This window comes from Chlamydotis macqueenii, chromosome 10 (assembly GCF_036417535.1).
Source record: "Chlamydotis macqueenii isolate bChlMac1 chromosome 10, bChlMac1.mat, whole genome shotgun sequence".
NCBI classification, from domain to species: Eukaryota; Metazoa; Chordata; class Aves; order Otidiformes; family Otididae; genus Chlamydotis; species Chlamydotis macqueenii.
Window position 1 is genome coordinate 22,880,780 of NC_141565.1, and position 23,513 is coordinate 22,904,292.

Here is a 23,513-nt window from a genome sequence, read left to right on the forward strand (position 1 = left end):
GGCTGCCCCACCTGCACGCAGGCACCAAGCCCCAGTCTCCCCCTTTGGCCATTCAAAACATGCACCGGTGTGTTTTTACGCTTTATTAAATACATCGCGGCTGCAGAACCCAGCTCATTCATTCTCCTCACTGCGCAGCCGGGCGTTGGGATTGGTGATCTTGATGGCCAGCTGAGCGGCTCTCTCCACGATGACCTTCCGGTTCTTCGAAGAGACGTTGTGAGCAATCTCTGCACAGTATGACCTGCGGGAAACAGCGCGTCACGTCGGCTCCAGCGGCAGCCCAGGCAAAGCGCTGCGGAGCCGTCCCACCGGCAGCGCTGGGACGCAGCAGGGCGCAGACGCTGCACGGCTCCCACTCCACTGCTGCGCCGGACCCGTTCCCGCCCGAGGCAGGAGCTTGCCCGCAGAACAGCTTGGCCAGAGCGCTCGCTCTGGCGAATGAAGTCAGCGAGAGGCAGTTCTTAGTGCTGTCAGTCATTACCGCTACTACTCTGCTGTAAAGTGCTACAAGCAGTTTCAGGCCCGCGCCTGGAGATGCGCAGGCGCAGCTCTGATCAGTATGTCACAGGTACAGCACTGCTTACACCCCCGCCACGTCCTATTTCTGCCAACGGTACGTATTTGCCGGCCCCAGGAGACCCTCTGTGCCCTCGTGCCGGCGGCACCGCAGCGCTAAGGAAACCAAGACGACCTTCGTGCTCTGGAAAGCAACAACGTCCCTCGTCTCCCGCCTACGCCTCACCCCAACCGCACTGCCTGCTCGTCTCCTGACCCAGCACCGATCGGGGACAGGCAGCGCGCGGGCCCAGCGCCGCAGGAGGCAGCTCCCTGCACGCTTACTTGTTGCTCATCATGAGCACCTCCAGCTCTTTGACGTTGTGGACCAGGAACTTCCGGAAGCCTGTGGGCAGCATGTGCTTTGTCTTCTTGTTGCTGCCGTAGCCGATGTTGGGCATCAGGATCTGACCCTTGAACCGCCTGCGGACTCGGTTATCAATACCTCTCGGCTTACGCCAGTTGCGCTGAAGAAATGCGGAAAACATTCAATAGTTATGGAATGAGATCAGTCGGAAAACGCCTGCCTCAAGGTAACGGCTCTGGCCAAAACCAGTCTCCCGAGAGATCGGCGTGTCAGGCTGTTAAGCGCAGCCCGCTGTTCCAGCGCCGACCCTTTATGCTTGAATTTCTCATCAGCCCCCACCGCAGCACGTCTGGCTGTCCCACACTTGTTCCCTAGGGGTTTTTACCTTGATCTTGACATAGCGGTCAGACTGATGGCGGATGAACTTCTTGGTCCTCTTCTTGACGATCTTAGGTTTCACGAGAGGTCTGAGGGCAGGCATGGTGTCTGCGACAAACAGAGCCGGAATGAGAAGGGAAACCCGACGCAAGGGCGATGCGTCGCTCCACGCACAGCACGTGTGGCAGGCTCTCTTCCACCCGCTGGCCACCGCGAGGCTCGCGAGGGAATGGGTATTCACCTGCGGTGTCTCTCCCTCCCGCCTCCGAAGCTGGCAGAGCACCGAAAGCTCTCCAGATGCGATCCTGGGAGGTCGCGCGCTGCTCAGACGACTCCGCAGCCGCCTTTGCGGGAATTACGTCCCCCACCCGTTACTGTCCTGCCTCAGCACCTTGAGAGCCCCTCCAGCTGCGGGAAACCAGGCTTCGACAGCGCAGGCGGGCAGGCGGCGCGGCCAACTGACACCGCGAGGGACCGGGACTGGCCTGGCGCACGGCTCCTGCGGGTCCAGCTGCAGCCGCCCCTGCCCGCGGCCCGCCGGGCGGCACAGCCCCCCCGGCACCAACACTACGAGCGACCGGTTCGGCTCACGCTCCCCGGTTCCGCCTCGCTACAAACGAGAGGCCCAGCGCCGCCCGCGCCCCCCGCCTGGGCCCGACCGCCCGCACCGGCAGGCGGGCTCCCCCGCGGAAGGGGCGCGGGTAGGGCCCAGCGCTCCCCAGCCCACGCACGGCCCCGCTCCGCGGGGGGGAGCGCGCTGCCAGGAGGAGGCCCCGTTACCCGCCCGCCCCGGCAGGCGCAGCCCCCGGCCGCCGCCTCGCCGAGGCCCGCCCGGCCCTGGCCCTGCGGCCCGCGGGGGGGCCGGCTCCCCGCGCCCCGGGGCAAGCGGGCGGCGGAGGGAAGCGGGGGCGCGCCCGCAGGGGGCGGCCGTGCGGGGCGAGCGGCCCCGGGGGGCCGGATGGCGGCGGATGGCACTCACCGGGCGCGCGATGGCGGCTTCCGCGGCGGCCCCGACCGAGAGAGGGAGGCGGGCCCGCGCGCAGGGCCTTATGGGATACGCGGGTGGTCCTGCCAGGCGCGCGCGCGCCGCGGCTGCGCAGAGCGGGCCCCGGGCCCGCGCGCGGCACCGAGGCACGGCCGGGGGGCGCCGCCGGTGTGCTCCGTCCCGCGGGACGTCCCGGGAGAAGGGATCGGTGCTGGCCCCCGGCCTGAACCGCGCCTTCGGTACGGGGCTGCCAGGACCTGCCTGGCGTCACTTCCGCCAGGCCGTGCTGAGGCGCTGCTTCCGCCAGTCCCTCCGGGCGCGCGGGCGCCCCCTGACGGGCCGGCGGCGCTCCGCGGCCGGGCCCTGCGCTGTAGGCGTTTACAAATATTTACCGGCTCAGGGCCGCTTGCGCCAGTGCCTTCCACAGCGCTTCTTTAAGCGCCTCGGCCTGCCACTCGCGACCAGCCGGTGTGGTCTGCGGGACCCTGCACGGGGCCGTGGCGCCGGCAGCGCCTCCGCGGCCCGGCCCGCTCCCGCTCCCTCCCGCCGCTGGGCAGGGCCTCCTCCCCGCCAGCCAAGACCCCCGGCCCAGCCCCAGGGCCAGGGGAGGAAGCAGCAATGGGGCAGGGAAGGGGGCTCTGAGGCCCCGCAAACCCCCAGCCAGCAGAGGCCACAGCGGCTGCGGCGCGAAGCTGCACTCCTCCAGCTCCCGCCACGGCCCCGTGATGAACAGAGGCTGCATGCAGCGGGACACGTTTATTAAAAAAATACAGCCGTGTTCAACGTTCCGTGACACTGACGGCCTGAGGCGGGCCTGTCACACAAACATTCACATTAAGAACCTGACGATCGGAGCGCCCACCGCACAGAGCATGAGCGGGCGAGGGGCGGCGCGCCAGCAGCTCTCCTCAGTCGATGCTCAGCCTCTCCCGGTTCTCCCAGAGCCAGGCGTGGTACACGTTTAACTTGTGGTCCTGCGGCTGTACCTAAAACACAGCAAAAGCGTGTAACCTTTTCTGAAATACCTTCTCGTACAACACCTCACCGCTCGGATGCATTTTCCCTCCCAGCTCCAGACCTCTCTGTGCCTCGCCGGGAGCAGCGGAACGCCGTGCCGCAGCAGCCCGGCCTCCGCAAACCAAGGAATACGGCGCTGGTCAGCCCTGAAACCACCCATCCCTCCGTGAATTGGGAGGGGGGTCCTACGCCGGAGAGCAAAACAGCCCCTCAACTGCCCCGCACAGCCGTCTGCTGCGACAGGACCCCAGCATGGCACAGGCCCCACCAACACCAGCCTCAGAGGGGTGCTGGGATCTGGCTGGCAGGAAACGTAGGGAGCCCGGTTTTTAACTGCAGCCAGGAAAAGACTCTCCGCCCCACATCAAAGAAAGAAGAAAAAGACGACAGTGAAAGTGGAAAATTACAGAAAAAAAATTAAAAGAAAAATCAAGGTGACACAAGTCTTTATTTACAAGTTCAGACTTGTAGAAGGTACATTTTGGGAATTCAGCCTACTGGAGATATTAAAATTCCTCTTTTTTTTAACCCAAGGGAGTCCACAGGCACAAGCCCAGCGAAGCCAAACGGCAGCGCCCCGCTGCCGGCAACGCGCTGCGGACCAAGGCCTGGCAGCAGGGCCGCACCACCCACCTCCTTCCACTCGTTGACACAGAAGATCCTGTAGGAGTCGTTCCCGTACTTCCCGATGCCGTGCAGCTCGATGGGGTACTTCCACCGCTTGCTCAGGTACTCATCTGCAACGCACCGTCAGACGTTAGGGCCCGCAGGCAGGCAGGCTGCAGAAGGCAACTCTGGACAAAATCCTGACTCCGCTGTTGTAACACATCTCCACTTCGGAACATTTTAAATGAAATACACACGTTTTAGCTATTTCCTGGTGAAAGCAGGTGATGAGTCCCTCTGGGATGCATCTTATCCACTTTTAAACAGATCACTGAGGGTGAGTTTTAATTAAATCTCTCTCCTCAGAACCCACAGAGGAATGCTTTTATTGCAAGTACAGAAAATACCAGAATCATAGCAAAATCCTGGCTGGAAGGGCCTTCTGGAGGCCACCTCACGCAGAACAGAGCAGAGCCACCTTACCGTAGCGCTGCAAAACCTGAACCAGGCTTGCAGGTGTTCCTGTCTCCTTCCACTCAGAGAAGCCTCCCAGAGGAAGCTCTCTGGCAGGACTCATTCGGTGTATGCTATTTCGCGCTCACTTAAGACAACAGGATCAAGGGCTTTGCATGTGTAAGGCAAACGTACCCCAAAGCTGCACAGAGTAAACCGCCGCCAGTATTTGCCAAACAGAAGGAAAAGTCAGAGCACTGTGTGCTGTTGGCCCTGCTAGTGTACCTTGGGCCATTCCACAGACACATTCAGGAAAATCTACCTGAGAACTTGACGATAGTTTTCGCTCTGAGTTCGTAGAGGCCGAGAGGTTTGAGCAGCTCTGACATTTCTTTCCAGTCCGCAGTCCTGGTTATTTCAGGAGAGGGATACTTCTTAAGGAACTCCCAGAGCACAGGAATTGCCATTTTACCTAGTGAAAGAAACCATCACGGACAGAAGGTTGTGTGGGTGATTCTCTTGTTTGAAGCGAGCTTTTTCTGAGGCAAGAGTTACAAATTAAAGATTTTTTTTTTTACATTGACACAAGTTGTTCTGTCAGTAATGCCACAAAAATTGGCAGCTGTTCTGACCCTGGAACACTACCCCAACATTTACACAGCACGAAATCATATTACTCTATTTACCTGAAGTTTTATTGAGAAATATGGTTGCAATGAGAAGTTTCCATGGATCATGGAAAAGCGTTTCTTGGATCAAATTAAAAGGAGAACGTGGAGGAGTCCATTTCCTGAAGGCTTTCCTTCTAGGTGGGCTGGGAGCTGTACGCAGAGACAACATAGGAACACTTATTGGGCAGTAAAGGATGGATTTATGTATTTAAAGGAAAGTAATTCTAAAAAGCGAAGACCTTTTGAAGCAGATTCATCTTTGTGGGGGCACTGTAGGTGGATGGAGCAACGGCAATTCACACAGAAATTTTACAGAGCTGCAAGGGCCTACGCGTCCCCTGGCACAGACTGCAGCTAGAGGCTGCCTGTGTGTGCTCCCGTGTTCCGTGTATGTTCTGAGGAGAGGGGCAGCTACCGCCATGCTCCTGCGCAGGTACAGAGCACCAGTCACAGGGTACAGAGTTTCCCCCGACAGGGAAACACCTCAGAGGTCTGAAGACAACCTCCCCAAAGCCCCTTCACCCCACCACCTCACAGCTGCCGAGGCATCTGACAGCAGCCCTAACGGTTGTTTGCAAGACACAAACCACCGGGGTTCAGACGGGACAATGTCAGCACTAGTGCACTAAGCCCAGCTCTCTGATGCCACCTAAGCACGGCCAGCCTAAAACTGGCTTGGTCTTGAGCCATCCTATGCCTCCCCTCATAAAAAAGGATTTATTTCCCTAAAGAAATAATACCTTCTTTACTGTATTTACTTGAAAAATATGGACTCGTTTTCCTCCTATCCACTTGTGTTCGTGGGATAGACTCTTCTGTAAAGAAATAACACTTTAGCATTAAAAAGGAAAAAACCCAAGCATTTTGCTGTCAGGTTTCACACATCATTTCCACTGCGCGTTGTGATGGAAGCGCAAGGACTTCTAGCAGGTGTACGGAACATAGATGTGCTTTAGATTCACTCCAGTGCTCCTCTGTATTTCAACTCTACGAATTACCTTCACAAGATAAACCCTTACTTTGCCACGGTCTGAGGAGCCAGGCTCAAACTGCAACCAGGGATTAAATGTCGCCCACACCTCTAGCACGTGAGACAAGCTCAAACTAGCCTTTTTTATCAATCAAACTGACCAACCGTGCAACAACACTGACGGGGATAATGCAGCGAAGGTAATCGCGTTATTATATTATACTACACAGCTAAAGAGATGGGCAGAGTAAGTTCAGTTGTGAATAAACCTGCAGTACGGTAAATGCTGTTGGATAAAGAAACAAGAGCAGCTTGACCTGAAATGGGACACTTTGCTCGTATAGTTAGGAGAACGCCTGGCAGAACGTTAGGGCAGTATTCTGCTCAAAACCACAAAAATACCTGACGGCATTTTAACTGCTGTGGAGCTTGTCTTGTCACACGGCTGCACGACGTTCACATCCATTTCAGTGTCAGATTTAAACCCCTGGTTACCTGGATGCCCTCCATCTGTCTCTTTCCCTCTTTTCCATCCAGTGGTTTTCTCCTCAGATTCTGCAGAAGAGGTGTCACCAGAACCTGTCTCCACACACTCCTCCTCTGCCAGGCTCCCCAGCTCCCTTTGTGACTTTAGCCGTCTGTCTGACCGCGGCCTGGAAATTCTTAACAGCGTTTTTCCTGCGTCCACAGGGTCTGCATTCTGATCATCTATGCCCTGGCTACCAGCGACACACGTGCCTGTCCTTCTGCAGAATTTCTTGTTTTGAACGCACTCAGTCTCCTGTCTGTTACACACTCTTCTCTGCCGTTTGTTTCGGGTATTATCTTGACTCCACTTTTCTGAGTTCTTTCCAGATTTCTTATTCTGAGCACTTTTTCTACCTGCTCCCTTTTTTCTGGTTTTCAAGAAGTCCTCTGGGTTTATGCCTTTCCTGATCAAGTCTTGGCTTTCCAAAGCGGATGTCATGTCTTCCAGGCGTTCATTTCCAGCCTGAACGTTCTGAATTCCGTCCTCTGCACCATGTGGTACACTGAGGCCTTGCACTTGACTGTGGCAATCCTCCTTCTCTAGAACAGTTCCTGCAGCTTTCGTGCTGTTTCTTTTCCCCCTCGAACGGGTACACCTCTGATCAGGAGCTGTAAAACCAAAATCTTCTGCTCTCAGTGTCGTCTCCCCAGTTTTCTGAAAATACTCCACAAGCGCCCTTTTTGATCTTAGCTTATTTCCTTCAGGACTGTGGTATGAAAGAAAAGTAAATTAGCGATGACTTCATTCTCTTGCTCTTTTTTTTAAACACTAGAACCGTTTTTTAAGTAAAAACAAATGACAAAAACAGTCGACAGGGTGATGTCTAGAGCAGGTTTTGTGACTGGACCAAAAGCGGTTCCGGGGAGCAGTTTACGGACGGCCCTGTCCGTGCTGTGCCGCCGGCTCACGGACCCCGCGCACGGCACACGCCCGCCCCTTCACGCCGGCTGCCGCAGGGGAGCGGCTCTGCCGGCCCAGCGGCGGGCGAGGCCCGGGCCCCGTTTCCAGGCGCTTCCCGGGAAGCAGCCCGCCGGCCTCACCTGACAAAGTACCTGTCGGTCCTCCCGGCCGTCCTGCCCGACCGCCGCCGCCGGGTCACCCTCCGCCAGCCGCCGGGCAGGGCGCTGGGCCCGGCCGCCGCCTCCTCCTCCACCGCCGCCCCGTCTCGGCTGCCGCCCGGGAGGCTGCGCGGGAAAGGAGACGCCGGGTGAGGCCCCGCTCCGAGCGGGGGGCGCGGGGGGCTCGGGCCCGCCACTGCCGCGCAGGCATCGCTCAGCGCCACCGGTCACCCCGCTCCGCCGCCCGCCCGCCACGGACGCCTACCCCTCCATCGCGCGCGCCGCCGTCACGGGACGCCGCGCAGCGCCCATCGCGGCCCGCGCTGGCGGGCGCCCCCTGCCGCGGCGGCGGGCCGGCCGGCTCTCGCGCGCATGCGCGTTGCCCGTGGCGGCGGCGGGGCGCGGGCCAACAGGCGCGCGGCGGCGGCGCCGACCCCAAGCGGACGGGAGGAGCGGCCCGGGCTGGGCCGGCCCGGCCCGGGGGATGCGGGCCGCGCTCACCTGGCGCGACAAGGCCGAGCAGTGGTGAGCGGCCCTGGGGAGAGCCCGCCCGCTCCGCGGCGAGGCGGCCGGGGCCGCGGCCTGCGAGGAGCCCTGGCGGCGGGCGCGGAGCGGAGCGGGCAGCCGCGGCTCGGCCGTCGGGGAGCGGCGCCAGCCCGCGGCTGGGTGGGCGGCCCGGGGCGGCGGGTTCAGGCCGCGCTGGGCTGCGGGAGCCCCGGGCCGAGCGTCCCTCCTCCTCCTCCCTCGGGCTAGGCCTCTGGGTTGCTACCGGTGACCCAGTGCCGCACAGCCGTTCCGGGGCTTCTTTTGGGGATTTTTGTTGTAGGCTTCGCCAACGGCCGGCGGCCTGTGTCTGTATTTGCGTGGTCCTGCCCGCGGGGTACCGCTGCGCGCCCCTTCCGGGCCTCCCCTCCCTGCGCGCTCAGGCCTGGAGCCGGGGTGGTGGCCAGCGCTCGGGCTTCTTCCTGAGCACGGGGGGGTGACCGCAGGGGGTTCTCGTTTGGGGACTCTGCTCGGAATCGGGCGTACTCTCAAGCATGCAGTTAACCCTCTTTGAGATGTGGCATCTTTCGTGTTAAAGGAAATACTTTTTTTTTTGCCTAGTAATGTGGGGTTTTCTTGGGTTCGTTTTGTTTGTTTTTTTTCTTTAGTATTTATGATCTTGCATTCAAACCGGATGGGACTCAGTTGATAATTGCTGCTGGAAATAGGCTGCTGGTATGGAAACTTTTTTTTTTCCTCTTGCTTTTACAGCTGTATGAATATGATTTCTTTCACATTAACTTATGAATATAATATATCAAAAATCCTCATATCTCTACTAGTCCAGCCTCGTATCCACATACATATTAATGCAGGCTAACTGTAAAGTGTTTTGAAGCTTTTAAATATTTCTTACCAAATTTTAAGCTGTAATTCCAAAAGTAATGAGATTTAAGTTACTTGCATCACCTCGTCCTCTCGCACCTCACCTGGTGGTTTGAAATCCATTAACCTGCTTCCAGACGTAGCGCAGTGGCGTGGTGTACAAACACTGCGATGGTACAGCGTTCATGAAGATCTGTGAAAAGGGGGAAGAAGCTCAAATTGATGTTCCTGCTTCGCGAGAAGCTTCAACAAGAGCTTTTTGCGGTTCCCTGGGTCTGCTTGCCTGCTGCTACCCCATCAGCAAGAGCAGCTCAGGAGCACGCTTCTCACAGTCTCCTGCACAGCTGTCAGATGGGGCAGGTGTAGGAAGCGCAGGGATGGACGGGTGGCACGATTGTAGAGATGTGGGTCCGAACTGCAGGATGCAGGCTTTATTAATTTTCGGTGCTCGCAGAATGGTGTATTTAGTGACAGTCCTTTCCAGAAATTTATTATGTTTAAGCATCTAATGCAGAGAAAGAAGTAAAACAAGCTGGCCAAATGAGGCGTCTGGGAATGTCTTTTGTGTGTGCAATTTTCTAATACTGAATCGTCTTTCATTCCAAGAAGTGTTACATTAAGGAAAGCTGCCCCTCCACTTTAAAACATTTTGTCTTGCGTGGACTGTATGCTATGCAAAAAAGCAAACACCAAAGAAAGTGTGTAATCTTGTTGGCCTTCAGTAATTTTATATCCTAGTCGTCACCAGAAGATTTTTTTTAAATATGGTTTTTTGTTTGTATGTTTGACTTTGTTTTTTGGGTTTTTTCCCTTGTTTAACTAGGTGTATGATACTTCTGATGGAACCTTAATTCAGCCTTTGAAGGGACATAAGGACACTGTGTACTGTGTGGCTTATGCTAAAGATGGTAAGTATCGCTGTGGGGGACTTTGGTCTGGTTTCTAGAGTGCATATCTTCCATTTCTTGTTGCCAGTCGATAAATCGAGAAATCAGGGTTGTTTCAGTGACAGTATTCCCAACGTGTGTGTGAGTGTGGTGGTTTGTTTGGTTTTTTTAATGGAGAGTTTGAGCTACACATGCTACATGCAGAAGTACGGTATTTTTACATCTAAGGCCGCCTGTTAATTCAAGAAATGTCGTGCCTGCTTCCCTCCCCTTGTACCTCCGTGATGGTTAAGTTTGTGTTTATGGGGTACTGTGAGCAGAAGGCTTAGCCCAGAGATCCCTCTTTCTAGTACTCACCTGCCGCTGGTTTTTATTCCCATAGTTCCTCTATCCCGAAGCTGCCCAGTCTTCTGATTCTTCAGGCATTACCGTGCTCACTACAGACCTTACTCTGCTTCCAGTTCTTTCATTGTCTCCGGTTCTCATTCTGTGGGGCCTTCCTTTCAAGTACTACTGTTTAAGTTGTAGGGGATGCCTGGGAAAATGCACCGTTTTTCCCTTGACACTGTTAACATAAATCTCCAAGCTGTGACTGACGGTGCTGGAAAGACTGACTGCTTGCTTCTGTTGCTGAGCTTTAATGAGGCACGCTCTGTGGGAATAACAAAATAAAGCCGTCAGCGTTTCACATAGTTGGAGAAGCGCAGTCACATCAAGGCACTTGCAGTGTCAGGCCCTTTATTACTTCAGCCTTGTAAAGTTCAAAAATTTCTTGCTCTCTCTTTGATTGAGTGTTTCGAGTGAAAGTGATTCTTGTATTTGTGGGATTTAAGTTATTTCTAATTCCTAGGCAAACGCTTTGCATCTGGCTCAGCTGATAAAAGTGTGATAATTTGGACTTCAAAGTTAGAAGGAATTCTGAAATACACGTAAGTGATCCCTTTCAATTCCGTGCCTTTCAAAAGCGGACTTTGATTATGCACTTCTGCTGTCAAAGAGTATGTCCCGTTAGATTTGGAAGAGGGTTGACGAAGGTCAGAGAAAACGCTAGTGGGTAATAGGAGAGGGAAGAGGAAAAGAACAGTCAAAGTATCTGAATGAGGCAGCAAAGCGATTAAAGGCATAAAAGAGGGTGGGGAGTCTAGATAAATCTCTGAATTTAGAGGGCTGGCAGAGAACTCGGGGAACTCTGTATAGATTGGAATAAAATGAAACACAATATGCCTCTGTTTTTGTTTTAAAATTTGGATATAACCTTCAATCATTTCACAGACTACCATCTACGTACATTTCTAGCTAATCTTGATGAAATACAGTGAATCCTGCCACTTAGAGACAACTTTTTTAAGGTTTATTACTGATTTAGTTTACAGTAATAGCAGATTAATTTGATGTAATATAAACTGATCAAATTATTTCTGGCGTCTGGTAAACCTTTCAGCTCTCTTGCTGAAAGTCAGAGAAGGGAGCATTTAGGAAGGATTTATTGAAATACGGTTGTAACTTCATTCTAGGCATAATGACTCTATACAGTGCGTGTCGTACAATCCTCTTACTCATCAGCTGGCGTCCTGCTCTTCCAGTGATTTTGGTATGTCTTCTTCCTAACTTTCCCATTAAACCAGTAAGTTCTGTTACAGTTGTACAGCGAAGCTAACTCCGGACAGGTACAGTTCTCTGTATCCAGGAAAGATGAGATACAGAGCTAACTGAAGTTCAGTAATTGGATACTTGATTGAAATCGCTTGAACTCGGTTGGAAAGGACTATGTAGTGAGGTGCCACGGGAAAAATGTACTGCTTTGTCACTATGAATTTTTGCAGAGATGCTCTCTGTGTTATTTAGATGGATATTTTTTTCCCATTTACTGATAAATAATGTGTATTTAAATGTCCTTCTAGCAGTGGATGAGACTTTGATCCCTGTGAAGTCCCAGCTGAGTTTTCCGACAATACTAGTCTCTAACCTGAACACTGGTAAATGCTTACTTGTCATTTACTTGGGCTTTTTGTTTGCTTTAATCTAGGCTTGTGGTCTCCTGAACAGAAGTCGGTCTCTAAACATAAAGCTAGCAGTAAGATTACTTGCTGCAGGTAAGTTTTAAGGATTACCTGTGTCATTTAAGTTAATTTCAATACAAACCATTCAAAATAATATTGAAGCTTAAAGAAGACAAGTTCAAGTGAAATAGCTCAGCGTATGCAGAGGCAGTACCTGGTGGTATGAGAGAGCCTCTCCTACCTTGCTCTTCAGTGACACTGCGTACTTCGTGCTGCTTTGCCATTCTCGTCATTAGAATACCTGAGCAGCGTTTATAACGCTCCAGTAGGAATATGACTAATTTTTATCAGAGATGATTTATTCTTTTTTGTGTAGTCTTCTCAGAGAGAGCTTGGTTGGATTTTTTTGGGTTTTTTTTTTTTTTTTGTCATCTTCCTTTTTTAATAGCAAAGGGTTTTGGTTTTTATTTGGCACTGTTATTACTGAATTCTTCTGAAAGTATCAGAGAGGTCTTCAGGCCTGGAGGAAGTGTCTTAACTTCTCTCTCCCTCTGTTTAGCCGTGTTGTGCAATAACAATAATGAAGCTAGAGGAAAAATAATTATACTTCTTGTTTGTAGAGCCGTTCATCTCCTGTGTTGTTGGTATTTTCAGTAGAAGGAGATATTACCATTATGGTGAACGTGAAGCAAGGGTACCTTAATTTGTGTAAAGTCATCCGTCTAACTAGAGTAGAGACAAGAATAGAAACCAGCCCTCCTCCGTCCCACACCATGCGGTTTTATCTGATCAGTGTTCTAAATGTGGCTTGTAAAACAGTCTGGTCTGCTGCCAACGCTGTCATCCCCAAAAATGTATCTGTTACTTAGCACATGTTAGAAGTATTGCAAGCAGATGATAGCTTTAATTTTTTTTTTTTTATTTCTACATTTTTTAATTTCTGTGTATATTATAAAATGTTCTTGCTGTAGTGCGTGCTGTTGCCATAAACGTGGATTTAGATGCATAAACAAACTGTAGGATTACTGGCTACCTCCCAGAACTCCCTCTTAGAAGTATATTTCTATTTGAGTATGCTGTGCCGTCCTACATTCCTGCTGCTTGTTTTCAGTAGTTTGCTCTTCAGTATGTGTGTGTTTTATCAGCTGGACAAATGATGGCCAGTACCTTGCTTTGGGGATGTTCAACGGCGTTGTCAGCATAAGGAATAAGAATGGTGACGAGAAAGTTAAAATAGAGCGTACAGGGGCTGCTTCATCTCCAATATGGTCAATTTGTTGGAATCCATCCAGGTAAATAATTTCATCCTTCCTTTTTTTCATGCGGAATAGATAATCCTTGGCTTATTGATTGCAGAAAGGCTTGACTTTTATCCCTGCTGAAACAGATTAATGCCATGTACGTTATCTTTTTTTAAGTGATTATGTATTGGGGTTTTGGCTTTGCTGCCATTCTGGACTGAGGGAGAGAAAGGGGAGCTGTTTTTTCCACTTTGATTCAGAGAGAATATTGTTCCAAATATGTGAATAAACAATTGCCATTGCAGTAGGTGGGAGAATTTTTGGAGTAGAGCAGATGATCAAGAGGAGTCAGCTCACAGCTCTTTAGAGGAGATACCAGTACTGAAATCCGGGCCTGGCAGTAGGCAGGGTAGTGAGACAGAGGGAGAAGACGAGGAGGAAGACAAGACCTCTATGGATTCCAGCTTGTGAGTGAAATGTCAAAAGAACATATATATCTGTGTTATCTAGAACAGCAATTTTCAAAAAGGACCAAGGGCAGAGGGTATTGTGCGGGATACAGAATCAGACATTCAAAAGTTAGGAAATTCTAGGTTAACGCTTCTCTGTATGGGCTTCCCTTATTCTGCTAGCGTGTGTTCTTAAGTATGTGAGTGCGTGTTGCTTTTCCTCACAGGTGCACGCATCATGCATTGAGCAAAGGGAGGGAGCTTACCAAGCAGTTAGCTTTTTCTTAGGTTTTTTGTCTTTTCTTTTCGTTCAGTTCATGGCTAGAGGCAGTATTTGCAGCAGAATGTTCAGATTACCATCTCCCTTCTTCCTAGGCTAGCAGCTGCGGAGAAGGTGACTGTCATGTTTTGCTCCAAGCTGAGCAGATCATGTCAGAGTACCGAAGTACAAATTTGAGACCTGAAGCGTTTCCTCTGTCTGCTGCTGGTCTCAGAGGAACGTTCCCCCCCACCCCCCCGCCATACACTGATAACTGTAGTTCACTCTTGCTCTGCCGTGTTGACTTTGATGTTCCGGTGGCTTTGTACTGTTGTAGCGAAGATCAGAATCCGGGCTCAGGTGCTTCATCTGTTTAAGGGACCATTAGCTTCACCGTACCCACTGCCTACGTAGCTGTATGTGAAGTGATACATCAACTGTAAAGGAGTTGCAGTTATTCCTGTAAAGGAGACTGATTTTTTTTCTTATGTGTCTCCAAGCTGTCTTTCTTGGTTGTCAATGGCAGGATATATCTGCTGCCCTTTCAGTTTGTGGTTTTTTTAAAGGGTAATATGAAGTATATTCTGCTATCCTGTTACTTGGTGCTATTACTCTAAGGAATTTATTAATTAATTGCTATAGAATTACTGCTTTTTCTTTTTTTCCTTTGTTAGAGATGAACGCAATGATGTTTTAGCTGTGGCAGACTGGGGTCAGAAACTTTCCTTTTACCAGCTTAGTGGCAAACAGGTATGTTTTAGAAAGTCCATTCAAGAGTGGCAGGGTATTTTTCATTCTGTTTTGTGTCCTGTATTCAAAGTATTTGTATACTACTGCTTTTTATATGTTTTCTTTTTTTCCCAGGCTTTTACGAGTCTGCTTTTTTTTAACCATCTTTTCCTTCAGCTCTTATTTCTCCCATGCCAACTCAGCTGCTGTCCTACAATTGTTGATTAAAGCCCTTACAACCTTACTGACTTGTGACTTGGTTTACTGGTCTGTAGAAGACATCTTTGTATTATTTTCAACCAGTTAAAGGGGGTTTTGAGTTGCTTGCATTCTGAGTAGAGTGGTTTGGGACTGGAGGGAGTCTTGGATGTGCTCTAGAACTGCCTTTGGGAATCTTAATGTAGCCAGTGGTTCCGGGGTATTGAAAAGTTGTGCATGGCTGGAGAGATGAGAAGAATGGTAGCAGTGACAGCATTGCTGCCTTGAGAAAATATGAAATGATCCGTTTGTTAATGTTGGTGGGTTTTTTGTTTGTTTGTTTTTGTTTGGTTGGTTGGTTTTGGTTTTTGGGTTTTTTTTTAATGTTAAATTTTTTTTTATTTTCCCTTGTAGATAGGGAAGGACAGAATGCTCAATTTTGATCCTTGCTGTGTTAGCTATTTTACTAAAGGAGAGTATATTTTACTGGGAGGCTCAGATAAACAAGTTTCCCTCTTCACGAAGGATGGCGTGCGTCTTGGTACCATAGGAGAGCAAAGCAGTTGGGTGTGGACATGCAAAGTTAAACCAGACTCCAACTATGTGGTGAGTAGGAACATTTTTCTGACACTTTCACAGACAATTTCTTACGTAAGGTAAGACCGTAAACTTCAAATTCGGTTACTTAGTCTAGATGCTCTTACTGAGGCAGCAGAACCTAAGCAGCGTCTAGTGAGGTCCTAGAACTACTACGGAAATTTAAAATATCCTGCAGAAGTAGGACTTGGGCTGTAAATGAGCGTAACACCTGGTTTCAGATGGTAAGGCATTTACTGCATCCTGATTGAAAAAGAGGAGGGAAAAGGAGAGATGGCAGCTAATAACTTCTTGGTCGACCAAATCTAATTCCATGATGGGAAGAAAATGTTTAGATCTGTTTGAGTTTCTAGCATTACACTTTGTGGAAAATGCCTACAAGGGAACTGTAAGCCATAAATGCTGCGCTCCGAGTCATTGTACAAATCTAAGAGAATGAGAAACCAAACCCACCCAACCAACACGATGGTCTGCGTGGTCTGTGGTGAGATCAGTCCTCGCTTTGCCTTGCACTCTCACCACTGTTTAAGTACAAGTAGGCTGCACCTGATATCCATCTGTACGTTGTGCAGGGAAAGGAACATGATGTTCATATAAATACTGCACACTTTGCCAGTTCTCACCTACATGTACCAATTAACTAAAATTATTCTCTTCTTGTGTTCAGGCAGTAGGATGCCAAGATGGAACAATATCCTTCTACCAGCTGATTTTCAGCACTGTTCACGGCCTTTATAAAGATCGCTATGCTTACAGAGACAGCATGACGGATGTTATTGTCCAGCACCTCATCACTGAACAAAAAGGTAGCTTCACACTTGCAGTCAGGCCAAAGCTTCACTCTCATTCTGGTTTTTTTGTGTTTGTTTTTTATTTTTTAATTAATGTCCATCAGAACACTTGCAATATATGCTGCATGTAGAGACAGATTGTTGTCACTTTGACAGTAAAACTGCGGAATACTGTTTGCGGGATGAGAGTGCACACTTGGATCCTGGAGGATCAGCGCTGACAAGCTTAATGAAAGATGTGGGGATTTGAAAGGACGTTGGGAGGGGCAGAGGCTTTTAAGATGAGGTTTTAATCTCTGCAAATGAGATAAAAATACTGAACATCATATTTAGCTTTTTTTTTTCCTTACTTGCAGCCTCAAGTGCTGTTTCTGTTTCTTCGTATCCACTGACTTTTTATGGCAAAGAATCAAAGAATTGCTCCAGCATGTGCTGTTGACAGTGGGTGATAAATTGTGGTAGCGATAGTAGATTACATAGATGCAGAACAACAAACATATCTGAGGAGCAATCCGCTTTTAATTTTAGAGATGCTTTGGAAGGATTCGATTTTAATGTATTAGTAAGTTTTCTGATTACTGTACCCATTATTTTAGTGTCAGCCTATACTGTATTGTTTTTGTTTGTTTTCTCTCTAGTTAGAATAAAAGGCAGAGAGCTTGTAAAGAAAATTGCAATCTACAAAAACAGATTAGCAATCCAGATGCCAGAGAAAATCTTGATTTACGAGTTATACTCGGATGATTCTTCAGATATGTATTATCGGGTAAAGGAAAAGATAGTAAAAAAATTCGAATGCAACTTGCTGGTTGTATGTTCAAATCACATTATTTTATGCCAGGTATGTGCCTTAAAATCTAGAGTAGTCTTGGGGTGCATTCAGATGTTAAGATAGCTGGTAGGAAAAGGCGGGGCTGTGTAGTCTATGACAGATTTTTCCCCAAGGTAGCAATGGGGAATGTAAGCAAGAGCTGTGGCATGCCACAGTGGTTCTGTTTCAGTAAAACAGTCTCTGTAGTGACTTTGATAGATTAGCACATAATCCAGGTGAACTTCTGGGTGGGGGTGAACTACTAGAAAAAGCCGGGGGGAGCGGGGCAGGGAAGGATTTATTCTGTTTATTTGTTCTTAGCATTGAAAAGCTTTAAGGAAATCACCTTGTTAAATTGACTGTTTGACTTAATGATTTTTATAAGGCAGACATGCTAGTACAGGTATAAACATAGCACATCAGACACAGTGGTTTTCTCTTTACCTCCATGCAGTACTTTTTGTTATTTTGTATTTAGGAGAAAAGATTGCAGTGCCTCTCATTTAGTGGCATTAAAGAACGAGAATGGCTGATGGAATCTCTTATTCGTTATATTAAAGTAATTGGAGGACCTCCAGGAAGAGAAGGCCTCTTAGTTGGCCTGAAGAATGGTCAGGTAACACATAATGTCTGGTATATGTCTTTTCACTGCAGATAAAATCTGTTTTATGCTCTTAGGGGAGACCTTAGAAGCAGCATCCTCTTTTACAACCTGGAAATTTATTTGAGAGTCTCATCTTCTCATTAAAAACCAATTACTTCTATCGTTCACATTCTCTGGCTGTAAAATTCATACAGACATGTTTAACTTTGTCTCAAGTCTGTAAGTTATTAGGAACAACTGACAAAAATGGAGCTCTTGGTGAACAGAGAGAACGTTTGTAGTGAGGGCTGGGGGGCGTGTGTACACTTCTCCTGATAACCATTTGTGAAGGTGTGGATGTTCTGGAGGTGAAATCACTGTCTGTTTCACAAGCCAGTTAGCAGCTGACAATCTCAAACTGGAACTCAGAGGTATTGATACAGAGAACAGGAATGGAGAGGAAGTTGAGGTCCTTTGTATCTTCTGTACCTATGCTATATATTCCTATAGTATTGTGTAATGTAATTGTTTAACTAGTGGAGCATTAAAAAATCCAGGATGTAGCGCAGATGTTTTATTTGTATAGGCTTACAAACTAGAGTATGTTGTGGAAACAAGTCTTTTCAAGATACCTCAAACTGAAAGCATTTCCTTAATTTTAATGCACAATGTATCTCTGAAAAAAAATTGCAAGTGCATGCTTTAAAGTTTGTACCTGCCATGCTGTTTCTAGTTTTAGGAACAAAAATGGATGGACTGACTTTGGTTTCAAATATGTTTAGATTCTGAAGATATTTGTTGATAATGTTTTTGCAATCGTCCTGCTGAAGCAATCCACAGCTGTGCGCTGTCTGGATATGAGTGCATCCCGAAACAAGCTGGCAGTGGTTGATGAAAATGATACTTGCCTAGTATATGATATTCATACCAAAGAGTTGTTGTTTCAGGTAAAATTTCAAAGGTTTGTTGGTTTTTTTGTTTTGGTTTGTTTGTTTGTTTTTTTTTGTTTTGGTTTGGGGTTGTTGTTTTTTTTTAAAAAAAAAGAGGGGAGGGGAGGCAAGAAGTGATTTGGAGGACAGAACATACCGAAAGTGTTCCTGTGCAGAAACTCATATAACTGTCATTTAAGCCATTAATTACATTTTGTAGGATTTAACTGTGATCTATTGAAACTCCCATTTCAGAGATGGTAGACAAGGAATTCAAAGACAGGAGAAATATGTGAGCAACAGCTGATTAAAGAGCACTTAAACGTGTGACCTTTCCAGTGTAATTTAGATCTCTGTCCTGGCTCCCTTTGAAGCATTACAGTTAATGAGCATTTTGGCTTTATCATTAGTACGAAGAGAATTAAAGCCTGAACTTCTCTGTTCATCGTGTATTCTCAGACTGTAAAATGAATAATGGTGATTTTTCTCTTCATTGGCAGTTTAGCAGTCACTCTCAGGGTTCACTTATTAATGCTGATGAAAGGTTTTCAGAGGACACTGAAGGGAAAGTATTAAGTACTACAAAGATAGAGTCTACTTTATCTTTGTAACGGACAAAAAAAGATTAATTAAATGTGCTGGCTAACTAACAGTGTTTTAGTGTGCAATGTTATATTATGTTCTACAGTTTGATAGCAGAGATCATCAGTAAATAAGAACCAAAGAAAAGACATCTGTCTATTAAAATGTAAAATAAAACATTACAGCTGCCTATTAAAATGTAAAATTATGTCCCTGTAAATCTGTTTAGGAATATACTAAGCTTTAGAATATTACAAATGTAAATAAGTGTGTGTGTACACTCACCCAGGCTATCCTGGGTCAGTGTTCTAGCTGAAGGATGCGTATTTCTTGAGAGAAGATGTGATTGTGTCTGTTGTAATTGTCAGTTATTTTGCTCGTTAGGAACCCAATGCTAATAGCGTGGCTTGGAATACGCAGTGTGAGGATATGCTGTGCTTTTCTGGAGGGGGTTACCTCAATATCAAAGCCAGTAACTTCCCTGTCCATCAGCAGAAACTTCAAGGCTTTGTTGTGGGTTACAACGGCTCTAAGATCTTCTGTCTTCATGTTTTTTCTATGTCAGCTGTTGAAGTTCCGCAGGTAATCTTTTAATCTCATTAAGCGTTGCTTTACATTTCGTAAACATCAATGTTTAAGAAGTGAAGAAGCTTTTCTGAGATTTACTCTTATTCCATTACCAAAATGATGGCAGTTCACACTTTCTTTATAGTTATTTAAGTTATATTGCATGATCTACTTCATTTTGGTTTATTTGATGTTAACTAAGCTAACTTCCTTTTTGCTCTTGTTGATTGTTGTTCCTAATTCTGCATTTCTATTTGCAAACGCACATAATCTAAAAGCAAAGATGAAGATAAGGTGCGCGTTACCTCTTCCTGTATTTTTACTGTAGTCTCTGTACCCTTTCTCAAGTTGTAATTTCATTTTTCTTACAAGCACATCAAGCACTGTCTTATTGTCGCTTCGTCTAGATGTGTTTAGGCAATACGTAAGCTGTATATTTTAGTCTGAATGTACAGCACATGTGTAGTCTTTATATTCTAAATTTAGAGATTGCCTTCCACAAAATGCTGTTTTCTGTGTTATGGGAAGCAATGTAAAACAGTTCAAGAAACAAAACAAAAAAGGGAAAATGAAAAGAAAAATATTCTGACTTGTGCACCCGAGTGTTTGCAGGGTTTGAAACAGAGTCAGTGAGGAAGGCAGAAGTGCCATGTGCTTTTGTTGACTCACGGATAGCTGTGCTACGGAGCCCTGTCTGTCCCTCTGAGGCGTTACGCGGATCCTTAATTATGCTCTAGGCTGTCCAGAGTGGTTGACGGCCGTGGGATCGACCAGGCCTGGGACACCCATTGCCTGGCTTTGGCGTGCTGTAGGCACAAGTATGCCACAAAATTATTGGGAAGTATCATAGAGGCAGCTTTTTCAAAGGTACGCTTTCCAGGGGAGGGAGTGCCAAGAATAAATTGATAAATTTATCAAGAAGATAAATGGATCAGTTAAATTGTTTTCTGCATTATTTTTGTCAATCTGCCGACGCGGGTTGCAAGCCCAGAGTTAAAGGTAATCGGGCTGCAGTGCTCCCTCTTTGTTGGAAGGGTTCGAGCTGTAGCTGCAGATCCTGGCCCTTAGTCGAGTTGTGTCAGCCTGCAGTTGACAGTTTCTCTCTTTAAATTCCCTTTTAGGGCCGGTCCTTGAGGTCGGTGTCTTTTGGGCTTCACAGTCCCAGTCCTGGTAAAAGAGCTTTGTCATCAGGGTCAGCACGGAAGGGTTACCGCCTCGTGATACCCCTTCTGATTGTGCCTACGTATTTCCAGGGATGTGTCACACTGGGTTGTTGTGCCACTTTCCGTGCTGTTAGCCTTTGAGAAACAAAGGCTAACAGCTACCCCCTCCTTTGCTCTGCTTCCAGAGTATGTAAAAACAAAAACCAAACGAGCTCGTTGGCGCATTGTACATAATATTTAGCATGCATAATGCTCAGAAGTATTGACATTCTTAACTGCTTCCTAATATGCTAGGAACTGAAGATTTCAAGATGGATGACTTTGGAATATAATTAACCCAGCTTGTCTAAAGATACAGTAATGATCACCCCAGAACGTTTTTCTGTCTGTTACACAAAAACCATACATTTATTCTCTGTGGAGCTTGTAATGCTTGTGATGAGAATATATTTTTTCCCAGTGCGTGTAGAGAATTTCACCAATGTGTCTCGGTGTTATGCTTTCTAACACATGTTTTTCAATGGCGCTCCTCAGTCGGCACCCATGTATCAGTATCTGGAACGAAAAATGTTTAAAGAAGCCTATCAAATTGCATGTTTAGGAGTAACTGACACTGACTGGAAAGAACTGGCCATGGAAGCCTTAGAAGGGCTAGAGTTTGAAACTGCTAAAAAGGTAAAGCAGTTATTTACTTATTTAGCAGAACACTGTTTTCCTTTTTTTTTTTTTTAATATATGTATCGCATGTGTGCATAATGTATGTTTTATAGCTGGAGTAGAAAGTGGTGTTCCTTCAGTGCATAGATGTTATTCTACGTACCAAAGTCTTGGGTTGTTATATACTTAGCATCTTGAGATGAGGTTTTAAACTGAAATCTAATTTGTCTTTCTAGAGAAGTGCCATGTTCTAAATCAAAGTGCTAAATGCAAAGAAAATGGTTTCTTTGATCCGCTGGAAAATACGTTAATGCGTTTGAGGGGAAGAGGACTGGCAAGTGGAGCGATGGCGCTGCTGCCCGCCGGGTGGCAGCACAGAACGCTCCGGCCGTTCCCCTTGCCAGTGCTATAACTTACTCTCTTTGTTCCCCTAAATATTTAATATAACCTCAGCTCAAATGTGAGGTTTCATCGTCTTTGTTATCTACACATTGATGTTCTTTGAAGGCGATGGTCATGGGGTGGCATCGTTCTAGTCATTTTCTATCTGGAACGCCTTGTTTTGGGGAGCGGTCTGTAAATGCGCGTATGCTGAAGAACAGAGGTTTCCTCTTGCATAAAATACTTCCCTATTTTCTTTCACCACCTTTTCTCAAATAAGAGGTTGAACTGAGTTCAATGTCATGAATATTGTATGAAAGACAAAACATTCTAAAAATATGCAGGGAATGGCCTGTAAGATAGGCATCTTTTAATAATGGGGGGTTTTTAAGGAAATTAAATGCCTTATTTTTATCTTAAGTGGAGGTATCAGAATAATTCCAGTTTCATGGACAGCTTTATGCAAATAAATATTCTTAAAAAGAAGTTTTCAGTGCCTCCTTGGAATTTTAAAGTAGTGCCCTCTTAGAATTAGAGCGGATTAATTTGAACAAAAGCAGCTTCTTGACATTAAAGGCTCTCATGTTCCTAGTCCAATCCGGTGTAAGCAGAATATTCTATGCCCTCTTAAGCATTACTTTTGTTAGAAGTCTTGAATGTGCAGTCTAAAGAGTTAAATTTTTTTTTTTTTTTTATGCACGTCAAGAATAAGTGCTAAGCTGCTGTAACTTGCACGTGACTTTGCCACTTGAGACTTTGGGTTGCACATTTATCTCCATTTGCAAAAGATATTACACTGTCTTGCAGTACTTCTGTCTTATTGTCGTCTTACTTCCTTTCCTCTCCCTGAGCTACTTCCACACTGGATTTTAGAATGGTATAAAAGCTGTAAGCATACGCAGTATGCTCTGGCAATATGATCAGTTATATGTTTTACCTCGTAATAGTTCCCTTAAATTTCCTCATCTGCATCATGCCTCACATCAAAATGGAAAAGCTATAAAATAGCAGGAAGAAAAGTACGGAGTATTTTAAATGTTGTTTTGTATTTCTCGGGGGACTGACATACGCACTCGCTGCCGTTGCTGTTTATTTTCAGTGATAAGCTGTTTGGATTGAACGCTTGTCTTATTTACTGTAATGCCTCAGGGCGACAGTTGTAGTCAGAGCCCGTCAGGTTAAGGACTGCACAAACACAAACCCCAGTATGTTTCTGTCTGTCCTGTTTGCATGAAGACAGCTTGATTTATGTGACAACACTTCAACTTTTCTGACTTTTCAAGTTAATTCCTTTTATTCCTTTTTTTTTTTTTATTCTTTTCAATAGGCATTTACCAGGGTACGAGACCTTAGATATTTAGAACTGATCAGCAGCATAGAGGTAAGAGAGTGTTAAAAACAGTGTGTTTTCTTACACTTCGTACTATTCCAAAACCAGTACTTTCTATTTTGGAGGGACTTTTGGATAGCGTTTCTCACTGTTGGAGATATGTTTAGAGTGAAAAATCCTGATTAGCAGAGGTGACTCAAGTTCTAGTCATACGACTGAAACTTCCTGGAAGAAAAATGGGGGTGGGAACAACGAGAACTTCTGAAACAGTCTTCAGGAAAACTGGCAGAACGTTCAATATTCAATTAATAATTGGTAGAATACTACTGTGCTAACAGAGTTTAGTACAGAATGCTTCATAAACATGAGTTAATTAAGCCTTTCCTTACCCCCTGGAGGGGGGTAATTACTATTATCTCCTCTTTGCAGAGCCAGAAACAGGGCCAGAGCAATAAAATT

The 23,513-nt window shown here is 47.0% G+C and overlaps 3 protein-coding genes across 9 annotated transcripts in view; 1 reads left to right on the plus strand and 2 right to left on the minus strand.

Annotated features, from left to right (window-relative positions):
- Positions 1 to 68: 68 nt before the first annotated feature.
- RPL32 (ribosomal protein L32) lies at positions 69 to 2,372 on the minus strand. Its single transcript, XM_086755323.1, has 4 exons — positions 2,223 to 2,372; positions 1,251 to 1,351; positions 844 to 1,025; positions 69 to 244 (listed from the first exon to the last, which is right to left on the minus strand). The coding sequence occupies exons 2-4, from the start codon at positions 1,344 to 1,346 to the stop codon at positions 115 to 117; spliced, it is 408 nt and encodes a 135-aa protein (XP_086611449.1). The 5' UTR covers positions 1,347 to 1,351; positions 2,223 to 2,372; the 3' UTR covers positions 69 to 114.
- Positions 2,373 to 2,965: 593 nt separating this feature from the next.
- Positions 2,966 to 10,167, minus strand: MBD4 (methyl-CpG binding domain 4, DNA glycosylase). The gene is made up of 10 exons (XM_086755318.1): positions 10,145 to 10,167; positions 8,976 to 9,027; positions 8,034 to 8,194; positions 7,527 to 7,658; positions 6,348 to 7,180; positions 5,716 to 5,790; positions 4,991 to 5,125; positions 4,627 to 4,776; positions 3,879 to 3,982; positions 2,966 to 3,214 (listed from the first exon to the last, which is right to left on the minus strand). Exons 1-10 carry the CDS (start codon positions 10,165 to 10,167, stop codon positions 3,137 to 3,139), a joined length of 1,743 nt encoding a protein of 580 aa, XP_086611444.1. The 3' UTR covers positions 2,966 to 3,136.
- Positions 7,938 to 23,513, plus strand: part of IFT122 (intraflagellar transport 122) — a 32,229-nt gene continuing 16,653 nt past the window's right edge. For 2 of the 7 annotated variants that reach the window (XM_086755214.1, XM_086755218.1), the window contains exons 1-16: positions 7,938 to 8,057; positions 8,684 to 8,750; positions 9,724 to 9,808; positions 10,638 to 10,716; positions 11,302 to 11,378; positions 11,814 to 11,880; positions 12,933 to 13,079; positions 14,411 to 14,486; positions 15,078 to 15,269; positions 15,928 to 16,066; positions 16,690 to 16,892; positions 17,341 to 17,478; positions 18,228 to 18,392; positions 19,341 to 19,538; positions 21,221 to 21,361; positions 23,052 to 23,105. In XM_086755214.1, coding sequence (XP_086611340.1) covers positions 8,017 to 8,057; positions 8,684 to 8,750; positions 9,724 to 9,808; positions 10,638 to 10,716; positions 11,302 to 11,378; positions 11,814 to 11,880; positions 12,933 to 13,079; positions 14,411 to 14,486; positions 15,078 to 15,269; positions 15,928 to 16,066; positions 16,690 to 16,892; positions 17,341 to 17,478; positions 18,228 to 18,392; positions 19,341 to 19,538; positions 21,221 to 21,361; positions 23,052 to 23,105 — 1,869 coding nt within the window. In that variant the 5' untranslated portion in view covers positions 7,938 to 8,016. Of the gene's footprint in view, positions 8,058 to 8,683; positions 8,751 to 9,723; positions 9,809 to 10,637; positions 10,717 to 11,301; positions 11,379 to 11,813; positions 11,881 to 12,898; positions 13,080 to 13,333; positions 13,496 to 14,410; positions 14,487 to 15,077; positions 15,270 to 15,927; positions 16,067 to 16,689; positions 16,893 to 17,340; positions 17,479 to 18,227; positions 18,393 to 19,340; positions 19,539 to 21,220; positions 21,362 to 23,051; positions 23,106 to 23,513 lie in introns of those variants that run through there. The other 5 variants (XM_086755220.1, XM_086755215.1, XM_086755216.1 and 2 more) reach the window with 5 other exon arrangements.

Coding starts and splice junctions, on each gene's coding strand:
- RPL32 (XM_086755323.1), bottom strand. CDS start 1,346: ATGCCTGCCCTCAGACCTCTCGTGAAACCTAAGATCGTCAAGAAGAGG. Junction 1,026..1,250: donor ACCGCTATGTCAAGATCAAG/GTAAAAACCCCT, acceptor GCATTTCTTCAG/CGCAACTGGCGTAAGCCGAG. Junction 245..843: donor GTGCTCATGATGAGCAACAA/GTAAGCGTGCAG, acceptor TGTTTCCCGCAG/GTCATACTGTGCAGAGATTG.
- MBD4 (XM_086755318.1), bottom strand. CDS start 10,167: ATGGGAATAAAAACCAGCGGCAG. Junction 7,181..7,526: donor ACGGCCGGGAGGACCGACAG/GTACTTTGTCAG, acceptor TTCATACCACAG/TCCTGAAGGAAATAAGCTAA. Junction 3,215..3,878: donor GTGTCAACGAGTGGAAGGAG/GTGGGTGGTGCG, acceptor GCTGTGTTTTAG/GTACAGCCGCAGGACCACAA.